At 40.1% G+C, this 17,431-nt stretch overlaps 2 protein-coding genes across 2 annotated transcripts in view; both read right to left on the bottom strand.

The window, feature by feature from the left end:
* LOC103699705 (long chain acyl-CoA synthetase 8-like) overlaps positions 1 to 17,431 on the bottom strand; it is a 45,508-nt gene that overhangs the window by 22,851 nt on the left and 5,226 nt on the right. The window lies entirely within an intron of this gene.
* On the bottom strand, positions 341 to 2,774 carry LOC149768326 (pyrophosphate--fructose 6-phosphate 1-phosphotransferase subunit beta 1-like). The gene is made up of 5 exons (XM_089929312.1): positions 2,582 to 2,774; positions 2,299 to 2,460; positions 2,008 to 2,129; positions 590 to 643; positions 341 to 442 (listed from the first exon to the last, which is right to left on the bottom strand). Exons 1-5 carry the CDS (start codon positions 2,757 to 2,759, stop codon positions 341 to 343), a joined length of 618 nt encoding a protein of 205 aa, XP_089785438.1. The 5' UTR covers positions 2,760 to 2,774.

The following is a 17,431-nucleotide window of genomic DNA, read 5'->3' as shown; positions in this document are numbered from 1 at the left end:
TCCGATTACCTTTGCCGACGCTTGAAAGCGTCGGCAAAGGCTTAAAATCTTCTTATGCGCCTGTGCCGGGATAGTGTTATTGCCAACGCTTTTAAGCGTCGGCAATAGAGATTTTTTTTTAAAAAAAAATCATAAAAAGAAATGTGAAACCTGTATACAAATTTATAAAACAAATTTTTCCAGCACAGCAAACACACAACCTATTATCCCATCACAAAAGTCACATCACAAACAAAATTTTTTATTAAAAGCTAATCATATTATCATATTTGATTACATTGTACTTTAAAAATATTAAAAACATACATAGCAAATTCCTAAATAAACAGCCTACGAGGTCTCAAGGGTCGACGGCATCATCATCTCTACGAGTAGAAGTATCAGCAATCACAACAAGTCCATCCAAATCAAGTTTCAAGGCTGTCTCTTCAGCTTGCTTAAACTGATGCATATGAACATAAGAGAGCATCAGTCAGTTAAAAAATGAGAAGAATGAAAATTTAAAATCAATAAACAGGGTAAAAATGGCTCACAATAGATACTGCATTTATTCAAGAGGTATTTGTAGATACATATAGACAATAAGCACCTGTTCTGGAGTTTCAATTTTGTCCCTTCCACTGCAGATCATATCAAATCCACCCTATTTTCATATCAAAACCACAAAATTGAAGTCAAATAACTTACTTCCAAAAAAAAATAAAAAAAGATGCAATTATAAACTACATAAAGGTCATTACTGTTTAAGTAAATGCTTGCATGAAACAAGTGTGCAAGGAATCAACGTACTGGGTGCTACCTGGCTAAATATTTGTATGCATAGGCCACCAACTAGACTGTAACTCAACAGTCAAACAGCTGATTAGCATTCATAGCATGATAGCACATGGTGTTGTATCAACAGAACCACTAGCACAAATAGGCATGAACAAATATGGAGCACCACCACAATTACCGTTATGGAATGTTAAGATGAGCAAATTTTATCCGAGGACTATGTTGAATAATGCAAGAGTACATTTGTTTCTGATACTCCGTAGTTTTACCTTGATTACAAATACATCATGTCTTTCCATATACACTTTAATAGTTTAGTTTCCGTGCTGCCTTCTCAAAGAATTTTACGTTCAAACAATAACTTTCGCAATCTAGAAGTGAATATTTTCCCTTCCTCTCCAACCAATGTATGTTACTTTTCATTTCAATAAAAGCACCCAATAATTCACACTTCTTCGATGTTTATTATCTAGCCCCTTTGGTTTTCACAGCAATACTCACATGTCATGCCAACTTAAAACAATCATGGCCAGTCCCAATCATGATAAGAAAGGTAAAAGTTTGCCATTAGGTTCACAGCCAGTTGTTAAAAAAAAAAAAAATCCAAACTATCAAATGGATCCAAATTTGATATTCACAACTGCAAGTGCATCACTTGTTTTATCTAAAGGTAGTGCTAAATAGAAATGCTTGGAAAAAGAGGATTAAATAGAAATGCTTGCAAGTGCATCACCAATCATTATGAACCATCACCAAGCTTATTGGAGGCAACTGAGCCTCACAGTGTCAAACCAACAACAGGGAGCAAATCTATTGTATTTTATTGGCATCATAATACTTAGGTACAATATTTAGGCACAATGGCATTCCTTACAAACCATAAGCTTTACTTTGCACAGACTAATCCTCTTTTTTTTTTCTTCAGTTTTTTTCTCTATTTAAACTTACAGATTCTGGACAACAGTAACAAAAAAAGCTAAACATCTATTAAAAAGCAAGCAAGAAAGAAAGACCACGAATACTCCTATCCAAAACTAGGTTAGAAAAATCAGCATCATCATTCCTCAAACATATTTTTTCCCATAAGATTATTGTCTAATCAAGGTAAGCACGTGTGAATAGTATATTAATGTGAAATTCAAGAGAGAGAAGAGGGAAAACGGTCTATAAACCCTGTAGCATAGAAAGATGCGGTTGGTTAATCCAGAACTATTAGGGCGAGCCAGATACCTGATTTCTATAAGGATAGATGTACTCTGAAGTGAGCTCCATGTATTTGCATTTCATGATCCCTGCTGGACCTCCCTTGAATCCGTACAGCGTGCTCCCCTTGGCTCGATCCTGCAAGTAATCTACCATGACGACAAAAAAGATGAGGAAACCAAGAAATTAATCCATCACACAATCAACCAAAAGCACACCAAAAAAAAAATCATCCATGACCACAAAAGGATATAGAAAGAAATCAATCAATCAATAAGGGGTAAAAATCCAAAAGAAACAATGAAACGAAGCGCTCACCAAAGATCCCAGAGATGACATTGTGCCCACCGGGAGCCTGGCCTCCAGAGAGCACCACTCCGACCTTAAGACTCCCAGCCATCTCCGAAGGAGCGGAACCCGTCGGAACTAGCGTGGCGGAGGGCTGGCCGAAAAGATTAGGAAACAGCTTCTTGATCTCATCTGCAATCGATATCGTCACAAGCATGACAATCAAAACACAGACCATCATTGGCCTCAGATCGATCGATATAGATCTCAATCAAGTCATAAGGGGGAGAGAGAAAACAGGGGAGACAGATACCGGGGTTCCCGGCGGCGGAGCTCAGAGGGCCATCCACGATCTTGAAGGGTCCCCTAACGACGGAGGGGAGGGGGAGGGAGTGGTTAAGGCGGCTAGTCTGCACCTCGCTGTACACCGCCGCGAGGCGGCCGGGCGACGGCCCCTTGCCGCCGTTGGCGAGGATGGAGTTCGCAGCCATCCGCGGAGATCGAGAAAGATGATGAGATGAGAGCAAGCGACGGAGAAGATATATCACTTTGTATAGTGTGCTTACGGTCCTTTTATAGCAGGGGGAGAGGGAGCAGGGTGGGATCGGTTAGGGTTATCGTCACGGAGTTATCCGACGTTATATGATCAGGATTCAGGGGGTGAGGGAGAAAGTCTAGGGCTCAAGCCTCGAGCTATGAACCACCAGTTATATGAGCGGAGGTGAGGCAACGCTCGATCTATGAACCGGAGAGGAGGGAGGAGGCTTGAGGGAGAATCGGGAGGCGGAGAGGCGGAAATGCTAGGGCTCGATTGGGTGGGTACTCAGGGAGGCGGAGAGGCGGAAAAGGATTCCAGGCTAGGGCTCGATCGGGAGAGGAGGAAGCTACCGACGCTTCTTTGAAGCGTGAGGATATGTGGCGCTTGGGGTATTTTTTCCCGATGCTAGTGAATAGCGTCGGCAAAAAAGGGTCGGCTTTTCCCACATTTCCTGTAGTGTGCTTGGCATGGTGCACCACTACGTGATGCACATGGTGTAGACAGGGCCGGCTCGAGCCTTAGGCGACTGAGGCGGTCGCCTAAGGCCTCCGGCCCAAGGAAGGCCCCGCTCTGCCACCCACTGCCCAGTTTTTTTTTTTTTTTTCTGTTTAACGCTGCACAGCTTCACATCCGAAAGCTACCGGCTATCGCCTGGCTACGCCGCTACAGTGCGTCCCCGACGACAGACAGGCTACGGGCTATAGGTGGCTGAGGTGAGGTAAGGCGGGCGACGGCTACGATAAACAACGGACATTCCCTCCCCCCTTCTCTCCCCCCTTCTCTGCCGGTGCTTTTTTTTTGCTGAACCTTCTCGGCTTCTTTAGTTCTCCTCTCCCCCCAGACTCCAGTGCTTTTTGCCTTCTTCAGTTCTTCAGTTCTTCGGCGGCTCGACCCTTCCCTTCTCAGCTCGATTGTGACACCGTCGACGGCTTGAGGCTTCTCAAATCTTCAGTTCTTGGGCTGCCCCTGCTTCAAAGTCCGGATCTCCTCTCCAACTCTCCTCGCCTCGGCTCCTCCGACCTCTAGGCTCTGGCCTCCATGGCTCCGCTCTAAAGTCTCATCCTCCTCGGCAGTCGGCTCCTCTCGATCTCGTCAGTGGTCCACGGTCGACCATCCTCCGGCTCCAAGAAGGCAAGAACCCGATGATAAGAAGGCAGTCGGCTCCTCTCGATCTCTCCACAGCTAGCCAGCCACTAACTCTAAGTCGGGCCCGGGAGCATCCAAGTTCCAATGGGATTACGGGAAGCTTCCAATTTTATCGTCGCTGCCCAACTTGTAGAGTTGTAACCTGTAAGTCTTGATTTCTCTTTTTTTTGATTTCCTGTGATCAAGTGCAAGATATAAAAAAGAAAATCCTGATTCTCTTTTCTCTCCTGCCGTTCTATCTGATTTCTTTTATCTGTTTTCTTCTTTACTTCCCTTTCCCTCTCTGGTCTCTCTGTATGGGTTTGATCGGCTGCATCTCTTGTTTTTTGTTGCTGGTCCATGCTCTTGGAATTGTTATATTGCAATCTACTGTTGGCACATCAGATGTTTGTTAATTTGCTGCAGTGATTTGTTCATAGACAATATAGCATTGGTCCAATGCATTTCAGGGCCCAATGCGTTTAGATAGGATTCTTGTGTTATTTTTTTGTTCCTGATTTGAAGTTCTCTACAAAGTAAAATACATATCATTCTCCATTTAGTGTTTGCTTGTTGTTTTTGCCTAACTCATAATTGGTTTTCACATGCAGAGTTGTAGCTGTTGCAACTCAATTCCAACGGTCTTTTATGAAACTTCTATGTGATGCTCAATTTGAAGAACTATCAGCACAAGATTTGCTGTTGATATATGCATTGAACAATGACTATCTCTTGACATTGCCAATCTATGTTGCTTGGAAAAAGGCTTCGGAGTCCAATGCAATAATATTTTAGGTAAAGTCATTGGGCTTAATTCTAACCTATGTTTTGGTTGAACAAGGAAATCACGTAATTGTGACATTGTTGTTGAACATATTGGTTGTGTACGTAATTCATTGTTTCGTCCTACTGTTTTGGAAGTATCAGTATCATTAAAAGGTTAAATGCAGCTTGTATCATTTCCTTTGTACCATTCACATATTCAGATTAAGATACAGTTTTCTTTGCTTATTTCCTGCTATGCCGATGTTACTTTTGTTATTGCTTTTAGTTATCACCCAGTGTATGTTTGTTTCTTTTTCTGGTGAAGCTTCCTAATAAACATCCATTATAAAGAACTACTTAGTAATTGTAGCATACATTGAACATCTCAGTCTGGTTTGCAATATATTTATAAACACAGTTTTAAGTTCTATCCAGGGCTCTGAATCTGAAAAGTTGAACTTCTTGGTTTTGCTTGGAGCCAATGCAAAACCTAGGTTGGCTTTGGAGTTTTGGCTTGTAAGACCATATTTAGTTGTATATATGGGCTATTTGTGTTTTTCTCCTTACTCTTCATTTGTTTAAATTCTGAAAAGTACTTCATTATTTTAAATAAATTTTTAAAGCATTTTGCACTTATTAAAATATTTTATCATTTTTTAAAAAAAAGCCTCTCTTAGCGAGTTCGCCTTAGGCCTCCAAATGCATTGGGCCGCCCCTGGGTGTAGAATAAAATTTCCAGCACAAAGAAGCAGTGCTACGTTCGTGGCATGCCAGCAGCATCGATCTAACTCCACGCATCCAACTATTTTGGAGATGTGTCTCCGCTTGTCTAAATCCTCACGTCCCACATCAGCAATGAAACAAAAACAAAAAAAACAAAAACTGGTGCTTTTGCATTAGATCATATTGATCCATCAAGTGGGCGATAGAAAACGTTCATTAGATACCAATCACTTGCCAGTTGCGTGGTTTTGACATTATAGTAATATATGCTGAAGTAACAATGTATAATTTTCCTGATCTACTAAGCTGGCATCCAACTTGGCACTAAAACTAACACCTCTTCCTCTTCCCTAGGTTTGGCAGCGGCATCAGTTTTTTTTTCCCCTCATTTTTTCTCTTCCGTAGAGGAATAGGGGTGTTAATTTTATGATCATGCTGCACGTCACCTCAATATGCCATGTAAATAGCGTATAGACTTAATAAATTTTTTATATAGCTTTTATATATTCCTCCAGAGTTGCTTTGACGAGTTTGGATTCTCTACCACGCCATATAGGGCTTTTTGAGAGATGGCCAACAACTATCTCACGCATAATCTTGCTGGAACTCAGCCCTCGATCCGATGAGGTTGATGTCCCTAATTTTTCCAATCCTTTTTTCTGATATTAAGAATAGTCCTAATTAATACACCAGCGTTGCTTTGACGAGTTTGGATTCTCTACCGCGCCATCTAGGGCTTGTTGAGAGATGGCCAACAACTATCTCACGTATGGTCTTGTTGGAACTCAGCCCTCAATTCGATGAGGTTGATGTCCCTAATTTGTCCCGATCCTTTTTCTAATATTAAGAATAGTCTTAATTAATACTTCCGCCTGATTAATTTGATGTACTCTATCCCCTCTGGTTTCGTGATTGTCATCTCCTTCTCATATGGGAAAAGATTAGAATCAATCTTTCAGATAACCTAGTTTTAATGTTCGCATCAAGTTGGATATGAGGAATAACTCATTTACTGGATGGATGTCGTGCCCTTTTGGGCCTTAAGAAGAAGATAATTAACTATGATTATGATAATTTCATTATTAGAGTAAAATATCACCTTTTTGACAAATTTGCCCATTCTTTTGTAAATTTCTAAATTTAGTTTTCTTTGGTTCTAGATAGCTATATTATTTGATTAATTATAATTTATTATGGTGCGATGAGTTATTGTTGCATAATTGCATTATTTGTATAATTATTCAAAGGCAAGAAATGCATGTCCAACAGTGAATTTTCATATATGCGCCGTTTGAAGGGAAGTATGATGAATTATGTTAATCCAATAGGAGAAAATTAGGTCATTTTCTTTTTGAAAATAAAAAATTTCTAAAAAGAATTTTTTAGCTTTCACGTAGTGTAGCTTTGGTTCGAAAAAGAAACCGAGCTTCAAATTGTGCTGCGGCTAAAAATTTCTTTTAAAATTTTGATCTGACTCTGAGCTCGAGTTTGGTTGAAGACTGATTGGACTGCCCTAAATTAGGCTCGAGCTTCTCCTCTGAGCTCCAACACAAATGAGACAGAGGGGGGGAGAGAGCATGGAGGAGAGAAGAAATATCGGGGAAAGAGAGATTGGGAGGGAGAGAGGGGGAAAGAGATTAGGAGGGAGAGAGGCGGAGCATAGGCCTTTTGATGCCAGGTCAAGCCCTAGCCCAAGCCTGGCCTGACATGTTTTTGGCTGAGCCCGACCCATGCATTCTCGGGCTTGGTTCAAGGCCTGATCTGAAGCTTGCCTGGGTCGACGGGCCTCAGGCTGCTCGGGCCCATTTCTAGCCTTAGATCCAGTGGTCTTTATTGCATAGGACCATCAAATGGTCTAATGGGTGTCCATCAACACAAATAACTTTGATCATGTTAGTGTGGACGTGCCACCAATAACATGAACTTTGTGTTGCAGCATTAAAAGTAGAGAACAAGGCTCTATTTAAAGGTTAGGTTTAATATTGACTTGTCATAATTACTGTTCCCTATAGTATCTTTGTGGTTAAAATTTATTATCTATATTCTCATTCTTAGATCTACATACAAGTTTGTGAAATCGCCTTTAGTATTGTTTTAGACGTGATTCCTTTTGTTTTACATATTTTGAAAAATCTCTATGTTTTGTCTCGAGGATGGAACATATTTATCTTTGGGATTCCAACCTAGTTAACGGTGATGTGAATGTAGCTGGTTTTAAGAGAGTTCAAATATGTCACAAGCAAGCTTTCTTCTCCAAAAAGTGACAAATACACTTTAAACAAATACACATTGTTTTTTTTTTTTTTTTTTTTTTGGGGGGGGGGGGGGGGGGCAATTCACACGGCTTTAACATGAATACATCCAAAAAAATTCAAAAGTAATATATCCCGAAATGTCCCATGGGCAAGTATACAATCCGTCCAAAACAAACGATCAAAGTGATAAGTTACAAAGGAGACCACCTAGTCTGCAGCTTTATTTGCTTCGCGGTAGAAACTCCTCGCAACAAGGAACGTACCCGCTCTCATTAGGCTCGAGATGTACTATACCAAGGGAAGTGCACCCACCTTTTTGGCTTACTCCTGAATCCAAGCAATTACCGTAGCAAAGTTGCCCTCAACTAAAAAGAAACACACTTCACAAGTGAATCAACAAGCGAGATATGGTGATCAATTATATTAGTTATTCTGATAATAGCTATAGTTCCTGCCAATGGCATCATCTATTGGTGATAATAACAAAAGATGGTATAATAGGTCTTTATGAAGGTGATTGATAGTCAACTTTAAAAACCACGCAATAGCACGTATCTGGTAGGATAGTGATTACGGGTATCGATCCATAGAGATTGTGGTACAGTTGTTTTCTTAAAAATAAAAAATATTTAAAAAGAAGAGTTTGTGAAGAAAATTAAACTAAGGAATTTAATTAAAATGTTATCAGTTTGAGGAAAACTAGGGCAAGAAATTCACCACTAACATCGGAACAAGGGTTAATTATATTTTAATTTATTCTTGGATTATCATGCAAATTGGCTACAAGCCTAATAAGCGTTTAAATAAAAATTCACAAAAGTAATTTGGAAATAATCCATCTTCGGTTGGCATGAAATGTCTATCCTAAACTAATGTGGCAGGACACTGCATCTTCCCTAAGCATGGACTATCTTATATTTACTTAGTGATCATGAAGAAGAGTTGTACGAACATCATACTTAAAATCACAGAAATTAAATATGATTCAAAAGAAGATATCCATTAAAAATAATAAGTTCATACAACCCCAAGAATATAAAATAAAATATAAAACCCTTATCCCTTTGTTAGGGTTGCATCCAGCCCTAGTGAAGAGATCAGCCTTCCATGGAGTCGTGGGCGACAGCAGCAGCGATGTAGAAGGCCTTCATCACGACTGGGTTCTCCCTCCTTTCTCCCGCCGGCTTCCTCTCTCTCTTGGATTTCATCTTTTTTTTCTTTGGGAAATCATTCCCAAAATACCCAAAATATTATCTCTCCCTTGGTTCTTCGGTGGGAACTCCCCTGTCAAGAGATGGAACCGAACCGAAGTTGAAGAATGCTCTGAAGAGAAGAACTCTTCTCTTTATATAGGCTGTCCACCTCCCCTGTTGTACCTCATGTGGCTGTTTGGGATGCACGCAAAGAAGTTCGGATGGAGATAAGAACTGATCGCGGATAAAGCTAGGTGCAGTTGGAAGGCGGTTGCTCCATCTTTTCCGGAAACAGAGAAATGACTCAAAACAGGGGAGGATGGGTGAACATGTAAGGTTGCTTAGACAAGGATGGATAACGTCCGTGATGAATGGCGAGATCTTGGAAGATGCTGATCCGTCGAGATGTTGGAGTTGAAGCTTATCCATGGATAACAGAAGGCTGGATCGCGTGGAAGGAATTCATCCGTGAACGTTGGGAAGATGAATCGGAAGCCATGATACGGGAGATCGGCTCTGATCCTTGGATACTTGCAGTTGGTATCTGGATAAGGATCACGCTGATATGCACGGTCGTGGAAGTAGCTGGGACGTGGAGAAGTTGAGCTGAACTCATCCGTGGAGGGAAGAAGACTTGAATCACGGATGGTTGACGCGATCTGGAAGAGCCTGACGTTGCTTCAACCGGAGGAGACGTGGACGTGAAGCTCGCAATGGGAAGATTCAGATTCTGTTCCGCTGAAGCAGGGGATGACGTTTATCCTTATGAACGGTGGGATGCTTGGAAGAAAACGGAATGAAGGACCTTGGGGCTGATCCTTGAATCGCGGACGCGGGGAAGATAACACTCTGTTTTGGGATGCAGGGGAAGATGCATTTTGACGCCGTGAAGCTCGGGAGGATATGGAATGCTGATCCACGGAATGAGGAGAGGATAAGGATGCTGAGACCTCACATGCGGACAGCTGGGAACAGGGGAGCTGATCTGTGGGATATTGGAATGATGCGGAGAAGGCTCGGATGGCTCTTGGATAAAATCTGGGATGATACGGATGACGTGGGAGCGTAGGTCGATGGGAAGATGAACACAGTTGAAGCTGGGAGTCCGGAAGAATCGGGATGCTAATCTGAGTGATCACGGGATGAGAATGAATACGGAGACGTGTAAGTTGAAACAGGGGAGAAGCTTGGGAACGGCTAGCCATGGGATGGGAAGACTCGGCATCTGTTCCGCTGGAAGGATGGTTCTGGAAGAGATTGATTTGTGGGATAAGAAGTTTATCCGGAAGAGTATGAGAGCTGGAAGATGTGATCTGAGAAGATAAACTTGGGAAAGAATGGGAATAGGAACACGGGAAGACTAGCATGGAAGGCTTGTTCTTCGGATGGGAGATTAGTCACGGCTGGTTGGGTTAATCCAAAAGGCTATGATGTGTGGGAGGAATTACGTGGAAGAAGGGGAGGATAAGAAAAATGTGGACGGAAGTATCATGCACGAGATGTAAAGCAGGGGAATTAATTCGTGGATGATGGGATGACTGGAATGGCTGGTTTCAACCGGGATAAAGTCTAATGAATGTGATACGAGTTTGCAACGTGGGAAGTTTTGAGACAAAATATTAGAACATGAACGAAAAGTCGAGCTCAGTTGGATGTGAAAGAAATAATAGCGTTGGGATGAACGGCTGAATCGAAAATCTGAGAGGATTTGAATTGCAGGGTGTATGCGATTTGGGTTCAGCGATCATCCTAAATGAGTTTGACTTGACCTGCATACATTAGACTCAATCAGTAAATAAGTAAAACTCGAATTACCTTTAGTAATTTATTAACATGCAATAATGAAGGTAACACATTTTTTTAGTTAAATTCACAAAATATATGAATTAAAATAATGATAAGTGCTACGAATAAAATATTAATTTATGCATTATTTAGCATCTATCAGTGAGAACGAAGGGAATGGCAGCAATTACCAACATGGTCAGCTAAGGATTTCATAAACAATTGGGCATCATATCGACATACAAATAATGCAAATGCTTTCTTCTTTCTAAGCAAAATGCTGCCATGGCGTATTATGATAATCCTGAGACATCAGATAGATAATTATCTGCCATTTCAAGGCAGAGTTAAAACAGTAAAAAAAAAAAAAAGGATAGGAAGAAACCTTATGGAACTTACTTTACAAAACAAAAATTAGTGATAACAAGAATAGTTGATCATTATTTTACAATGTAAGTATTTATCTTACTGATTTTTTCTTTCAAATTTGAATTTTTATATTACATATTAAAAATTTACATAAATGATTATTTCAGAAAATAAAAGACTATTATTCCTCAGTTATTGTCATTTATTCTGTTATAATTGATAAAAGCAACCGATATTTAATTTCCAAATGAACCTAGTCCAAGTTCAACCGGACATATAAAACAATTATTTTGTTATATTGGAGAGGGGGAAAAAATTGAGGAATGACTCTCATTTGGTGATGTTGGTGTCATTGAAACCTTAAACAATGCCCCCTAACGAGAACTTTACAAATGCATTGCTTGCACCTTAGGTTAGGAAACACATCTAGGAGCTGCCCTGTAAACAGAATTTGCAAAGTATTGACTTACAGAAGATGGAAATATTCAACCAACTGCTAAATTCTGCAACAAAACGTAAGCAAATAAATGATGGAAATTTAAATCAATAAAGAAGGCATCTAGTGTCTCTATCCAATGCTCAAATCTTAAGAATCATCTTGCATGGCTAGAATCAGATTCATGTTAGTGGACACCAAATTTGCAATTTTTCTTCAATCAAGTTGCTCTTCAATCTTCGCAACCTTCAGTCATCTCCTTTGATGGTGTCTCACATATCTTGCGGACTACATATTATTCTTGTAATAGGATTGAAACCACAACAGCATCAACCCACCTGATTCCCTTCACGAGCCATGTGTGATACTTAATACAATCAACCATTTGTCGTTATTGTTAGGAAAAATTTAAATGTGCACGCGGCCCGAAATTTGGCCACGTGCGCATTTGAGAAAAAGGTAATGCCACCGGGCATTACGCATTTGAAAACGGATGCGTTTGAAAACGTGTTCACAAAAGACTATTTTGCCCCTGTAAAAATTTCTATTTAAACTCCTTGATTTCATCTCTTTTGGAGAGAGAGACGAAAAATTTGAAAAAAATAGTGAAAAAATTCTGAAAAAAATCTTCTTCCTCTTAGCCACTTCCGAATTTTGTTTTTACATTTTCATTCAGTTTATTTAGTTCTTTTCATTACGCTCTTTGCTGGATCTGCAAGTCCGATCGGGTTCGCTTTGACTTCTTCCGAGACGTGCCGAAGAAGAAGTTGTAGGATCGTCGTATCTCCGAGAAGGATTGCCGGGAGACCCGTACGTGAGGGCAAATACTTCTTTGGGACAGCGTCTACGCGCTTCGACCTTTCTTCAATCAGACTACTTTCTTCTACTTTTATTTTTAATTTAATATTAGTAGATTTGTGGTATTTGAAATTTTATGATATAAATTTATTAAATGCATAGATTTATTTTGTGCTAGATTAGATTTATTTTGCATTAAAATAAAATTATTTGGATGCCGAATAATATGTATGTATATTATTTTTTTTAAGATTTTCCATTAATTGAATTAATAGATTCATTTGTTTATTTATATGATATATTGCTAACAGTTTTTAGAGAAAAAATTGGGCAAGCCCAATAACATTTATTATCGTTGTATTTAAATTTTATTTTGATTCCAAATTCGATTCTGATTCTAATCACGAACAAAATACATATGGCCATGTCGATTTCAATACTATATATTTATCAGAAAACTAAATAAAGTACGTGGGAATTTGCTTAGCGTAAAATTCCAAGTGCCATGTAAATAACATTATAAAACGCACAAATAATAAATGATAAATCAAAAAGTGACTGATGCGTAGCCTGTACTATTACTACTACTTCAGCTACTGCTATAGTGATGTTATACTATGATAAATCAAAAGAGTGACCCCCAGCAACCTGATGTCCTCTCCCATCAATTAAATCCTGAGAAAGGCTAGGTCTACAAAAGTCGCCTGCATAGCTTTCTGGTCCACATACTAGGCACTAGGTCCAAGTTCAACCTTTAGCTGTATTAATTCTGAGAAGAGTTCTTATCAGCTGTGTTCTGAATTTAGTTTCTGTGACATGTGGAGCACTTCGTTACATGCATTTGCAGTTGTATTTGAACAATGGACTCGTTCCAAAATTGTCTGGGGCATATATGATAAGCATGTCCTCAATTTATCTTTGTTGCTGTCAAAATTCAAGCTGAAGGTGAGCTTCGAGCTGAAGAGATCGGACGAGTTGAACAACCGGCGAGTGGTCGGCTGTGTTCAGACCTGAAATTAACAGAAAAAATACCAAAGGATTGCTAGAGTTTGCCCGGTGAAAAGTTCTTCAATAAAGATTTTGAAAAAATGGTAACCAGAAAAATGAGAATAGCAGAGAACGAGCAAGAATAATCGTACCGAATGGTCCCCTGGAATAACCTATATGCATTTGCGGGCTAAGTTGTAACTGCCCCAAACTGGAGAAGCTTTTAATAGCTTTATGGCATTTCTAGCGGAAGCCACGTGATGAGCTGGCCTTGATGATGTCAGAAGTTGGATCTGAGGCATATCAGCTCATATTTTTAAATTTCTCTATTTCATTTATTTTAGAATAATATAAAGGGATATATTTATATTTATTATAAAGATGAAAGCTGGGATATATTGCCATAAAGGGGATGAACACATAAAATCAGAAAGAAAAAAAAGGGTATGCTAAATGATTTTAGTCAGGAGGCCTGCTCCAGAAGTCAAGGAAATGAAATTCATGGAATGGATATAAAATGAAATAGGTAAAGATGTGTGGGTTTCACTTCCCGGACTTTGTCTTATAATATTGTAAAAGTACAAGTTCTAGAACCAGTCAATTTTATCTATCCTATCAAAATTTAAAAATTTCAACAGTCCACTAGCCAATTGGTGTTCTGTATTAGCCTCTTGATTAAACTATCAAAAGTTTGAATATAGAGTTCATAAGTTCATAAATTAGAACAAAAGGAAGCAAAAATTAACTTATCTTTCTCCTCTTCCCTTATTTCATGCAATCAGTTTTAGACTGCGTAACCATTGACCTACTCTCAAAACACTATAGAAATAGTATCTTTTACCGGCATTTTTTATAGCCCTTACCGACGCTTATTAGCGTCGGTAAAATACCAGCTGGCGCTAGAGCAAGCGTCGCAAAAGTATCGGCGATACCTGAGTAGGAAAAGTTTTTGCCGACGCTAAAAGAAAGCGTAAGCAAAACCAAAGATTTAACGACGCTTATTAAAACGTCGGCGTACGTCGTTTTGCCGACGCATTTTTGCGTCGGCATAAACTACTACTTGGGCATGCCGGCATAATGGCGGGGGTTTTTTCCGACGCTTATAAGCATCGGCGTGACCATTTTTACCGACACTTTGATGCTTTAAAAGCGTCAGCGAAAGTGAGGCTTTTTACCGGCGCCTGAAAGCGTCGGCGAAAGCGTGCCAGCCCGTGCCAAAGCTGTTTTTTAGCGACGCTTTAAAGCGTCGGAAGGGATTTTTTTTTAAAAAAAATATTAGAAAAACAAAAGCATATCATAAATCACATTATAACAATATGAATCTGCATTACATTTACATCAACACAAACATTCAGATCATTTGAAACATTCATATTGGCATATATGATTAAATTTACATAATAAGTTTAGAATTATAATTAATGTACTTTGAAAAATATAAGAAAGATACATATAAAACTTCTAAAATAACATTCTAAAAAGTATCAGGACCGGATTCAGCACTATCATCATCTCTATGAGCTATTGAAGTATCAGAAATCTACAAAAAAAAGAAGAAATTTAGAAGTTTGGAATACGAAAATCATTAACTCATGCAAAATAAGTGATAATTATGTAAAGTCATCAAATATATATAGTTATTTACCTGAGGAGGAAGAAATCCCTGTAAAATAGATAAAATATGCTAAAGCTGAGACTGCAAAGTTTGTTGGTTCTGCTTCAGCTCCGCCAACTCTACCTGATAGCGATCCTTCATATCTCCAATTGATGCCCGAAGTCTACTCACTTCTGCATTACTACTACCTTCTCCAGCACTTGTATACATGCCCACTGCAGACAACTGAGTGGGGGTAACTCCAATGTCATAACCTCTCACTCGACCATAATGCTCTGGGCCCAATAATTCAGCGAGCACCGAGCTTCGATATGACTGGTCGCGTCAGATGATGATGATCTTTCCGACACGCTCTGAAATAAGAGTTGTTGTCCTGTCCTATATCTCTCAAAAGAAAAAGTTATATTAATGTATGCCAATAATAGAACTAATAAAAATATCATTGAAAGATTCAAAGATGAATACATACAACTATATCTCTTAACTCCTCCCGAACAAAACTGCCATCTCGGTGGGTGTGAGTCATCTTATAAAACTCCACCTTACTAGGCTCCCTCTCATTATCATCTATCTACAACAAAAAGTATATTGGCAAACTAGTTATCATAATACATGCTATATGATAGAATAGTTTAAAATAGTTTCAAAGAGTTTCAAAAAAACTTACGAATTCAACTCTACGCCTAGCATAACTCATCGAGCCTGAAATATGAGGAATAGATTGAGAGGCTCGTACAACTCTACCAATGTTGGAATATCTCTTTCCAAAAAAAGAGTAAACAATATAATATATTTAATGTATAAATTTGTAATCTATGTTATTAGTAAATACAATCTAAGGTAGTGATATCTCATTTTCATTTTATTCTTTTGTTTCTTCATAAACTAAAACTTTATTTTATTTTGCAATCAATCAATCTCTCTCTCTCTCCTTCTCTTCTCCCCCTCTCTCTTTTACGTTTGGAACTAGATAGAATAATCGTTCTTGCTGTTTTTTTTTAGCGCGTCTGAGTTTGGAACTATTCTGGCTGCTGATATATGCTTTGTTACCATCCTCAGGGATTGCAATTGGAATTCTTGTTGTTGTTTCTCAGCGGAAAGAAGAAAAAAAAGAAAAAGAGAGAGAGAGAGAGAGAGAGAAGAGAAGAAAACATAAGAACGTTCAACAACGGGCTTCTAACCAAGCCGCAAAGGTCCAATTCCCGGTCCGCCACGCTCTATTTGCACATTTCCAATCCGACCTGGAGGGGGTCTCATGACCCGATCCTTCGGCCCCGCGAGGTCGAAAGCAAACTTGCGTGGAAAGAGGAACTGGGTCCGAATCATGCCCAGTTCCTCCTTAGTCAGGTTCGACCCGACTCCGTCTGGGCCATGGCCCACCTCCGGCTCAACCTCCCTCCTACTAGAAGGAACCCCAGCAAAAGACGAAGCGTCGTCCGACATTTGTCCCGCTCACGAATTCAACAAAAAAAAAAGAGGAAGGAGGATGAAGAAGAAAAAGCAAGCCTCCGAGCAGGCGTGAGTGGGAGACCTACCGTGGTCCTCGCCGAAAGCACCGACGACTAGAAATAGAAAATCAAGAAGAACCTCTAGAAAATACTCAGAGGCACCTTCGGGGAAGATTAGACCACAGTGGAAGAAAGTAAAATGGAGAAAGAAGAAGGCAAAGACTATGGCGGCCAAATGAAGATCTTTAGGGCAAAGCTGGGGTTTATATAGACCCGTTATATAGACCCTCCCAACGGATCGGATCGACAAAAGCAAGTCGCGCCTCCCATCCAGATCATGCCACGTGCCAGCCTCGGAAATTGGCCCAGCGTATCAACCTGGATCGCCGCTTTAAAGGTAGAATGGGAGCAAGCGTCTCTTCGAACACTGGAGTCCCATTATGAAGCCGCAGCACAAATCGCCTCGGAAGACAGAAAGACGCCGCCTCGCGCCTTCATTAAAAACATCTAAAAGTGCCTTTTCTTCTCCTTTCGAAATGACAAAATGATTTGAAACCGCCTAAACTCATCAGCATGACAGAAATAGCTACTTCCTTCATCCGAGCTCGAAAACAGCTCGAGCTCGGAAGTCGGGGGGTAGTGATGGGGAAAAAAGTGGACCATCCCGCAAGGTACAATTAAAACACCCGAATCCGACGACAGGCGTAATCCCAATAAGGATGGCTTCGGCAGGCACGACCTCGGCATGCATGGTCTCAGCCGAGCAAAGCCCGATTGACCTCGAGCCGACCCCGACTCTACCAACAGTCAAACCGGTCCGCCTAAGGAAAAAACGGTCAAATCTTCTAAATCCGAGATCAAATCCAGCAATCTCTGCCTCAACGGCTGTCAATATTTGAATTCACGCGTCAACTGATCGCCAGCTAGCCCGAAATCTCGGGTCGTTTAAGGTAACTCATTTAAACTAAGATTTGTGCAATCACGCCCGATTGCATATAACCGCTACACTCCCTCCTATGAAAGGGGGGAGAAGCTCTAGGGGGGAGCTTCATTACAGCAAAATTGGTTTTCGCCGATGCTTTTTTGCCGACGCTTCACACAAGCGTCGGCGGTTTTCTTTGTAGCA

The sequence above is a fragment of the Phoenix dactylifera genome, chromosome 2, assembly GCF_051530095.1.
Source record: "Phoenix dactylifera cultivar Ajwa chromosome 2, Ajwa_hap1_PhDact_Kaust_v1.1, whole genome shotgun sequence".
Taxonomy (NCBI): Eukaryota; Viridiplantae; Streptophyta; class Magnoliopsida; order Arecales; family Arecaceae; genus Phoenix; species Phoenix dactylifera.
Note: the sequence above shows the minus strand (reverse complement) of the source record. Positions and strands in the feature narration are given on the sequence as shown.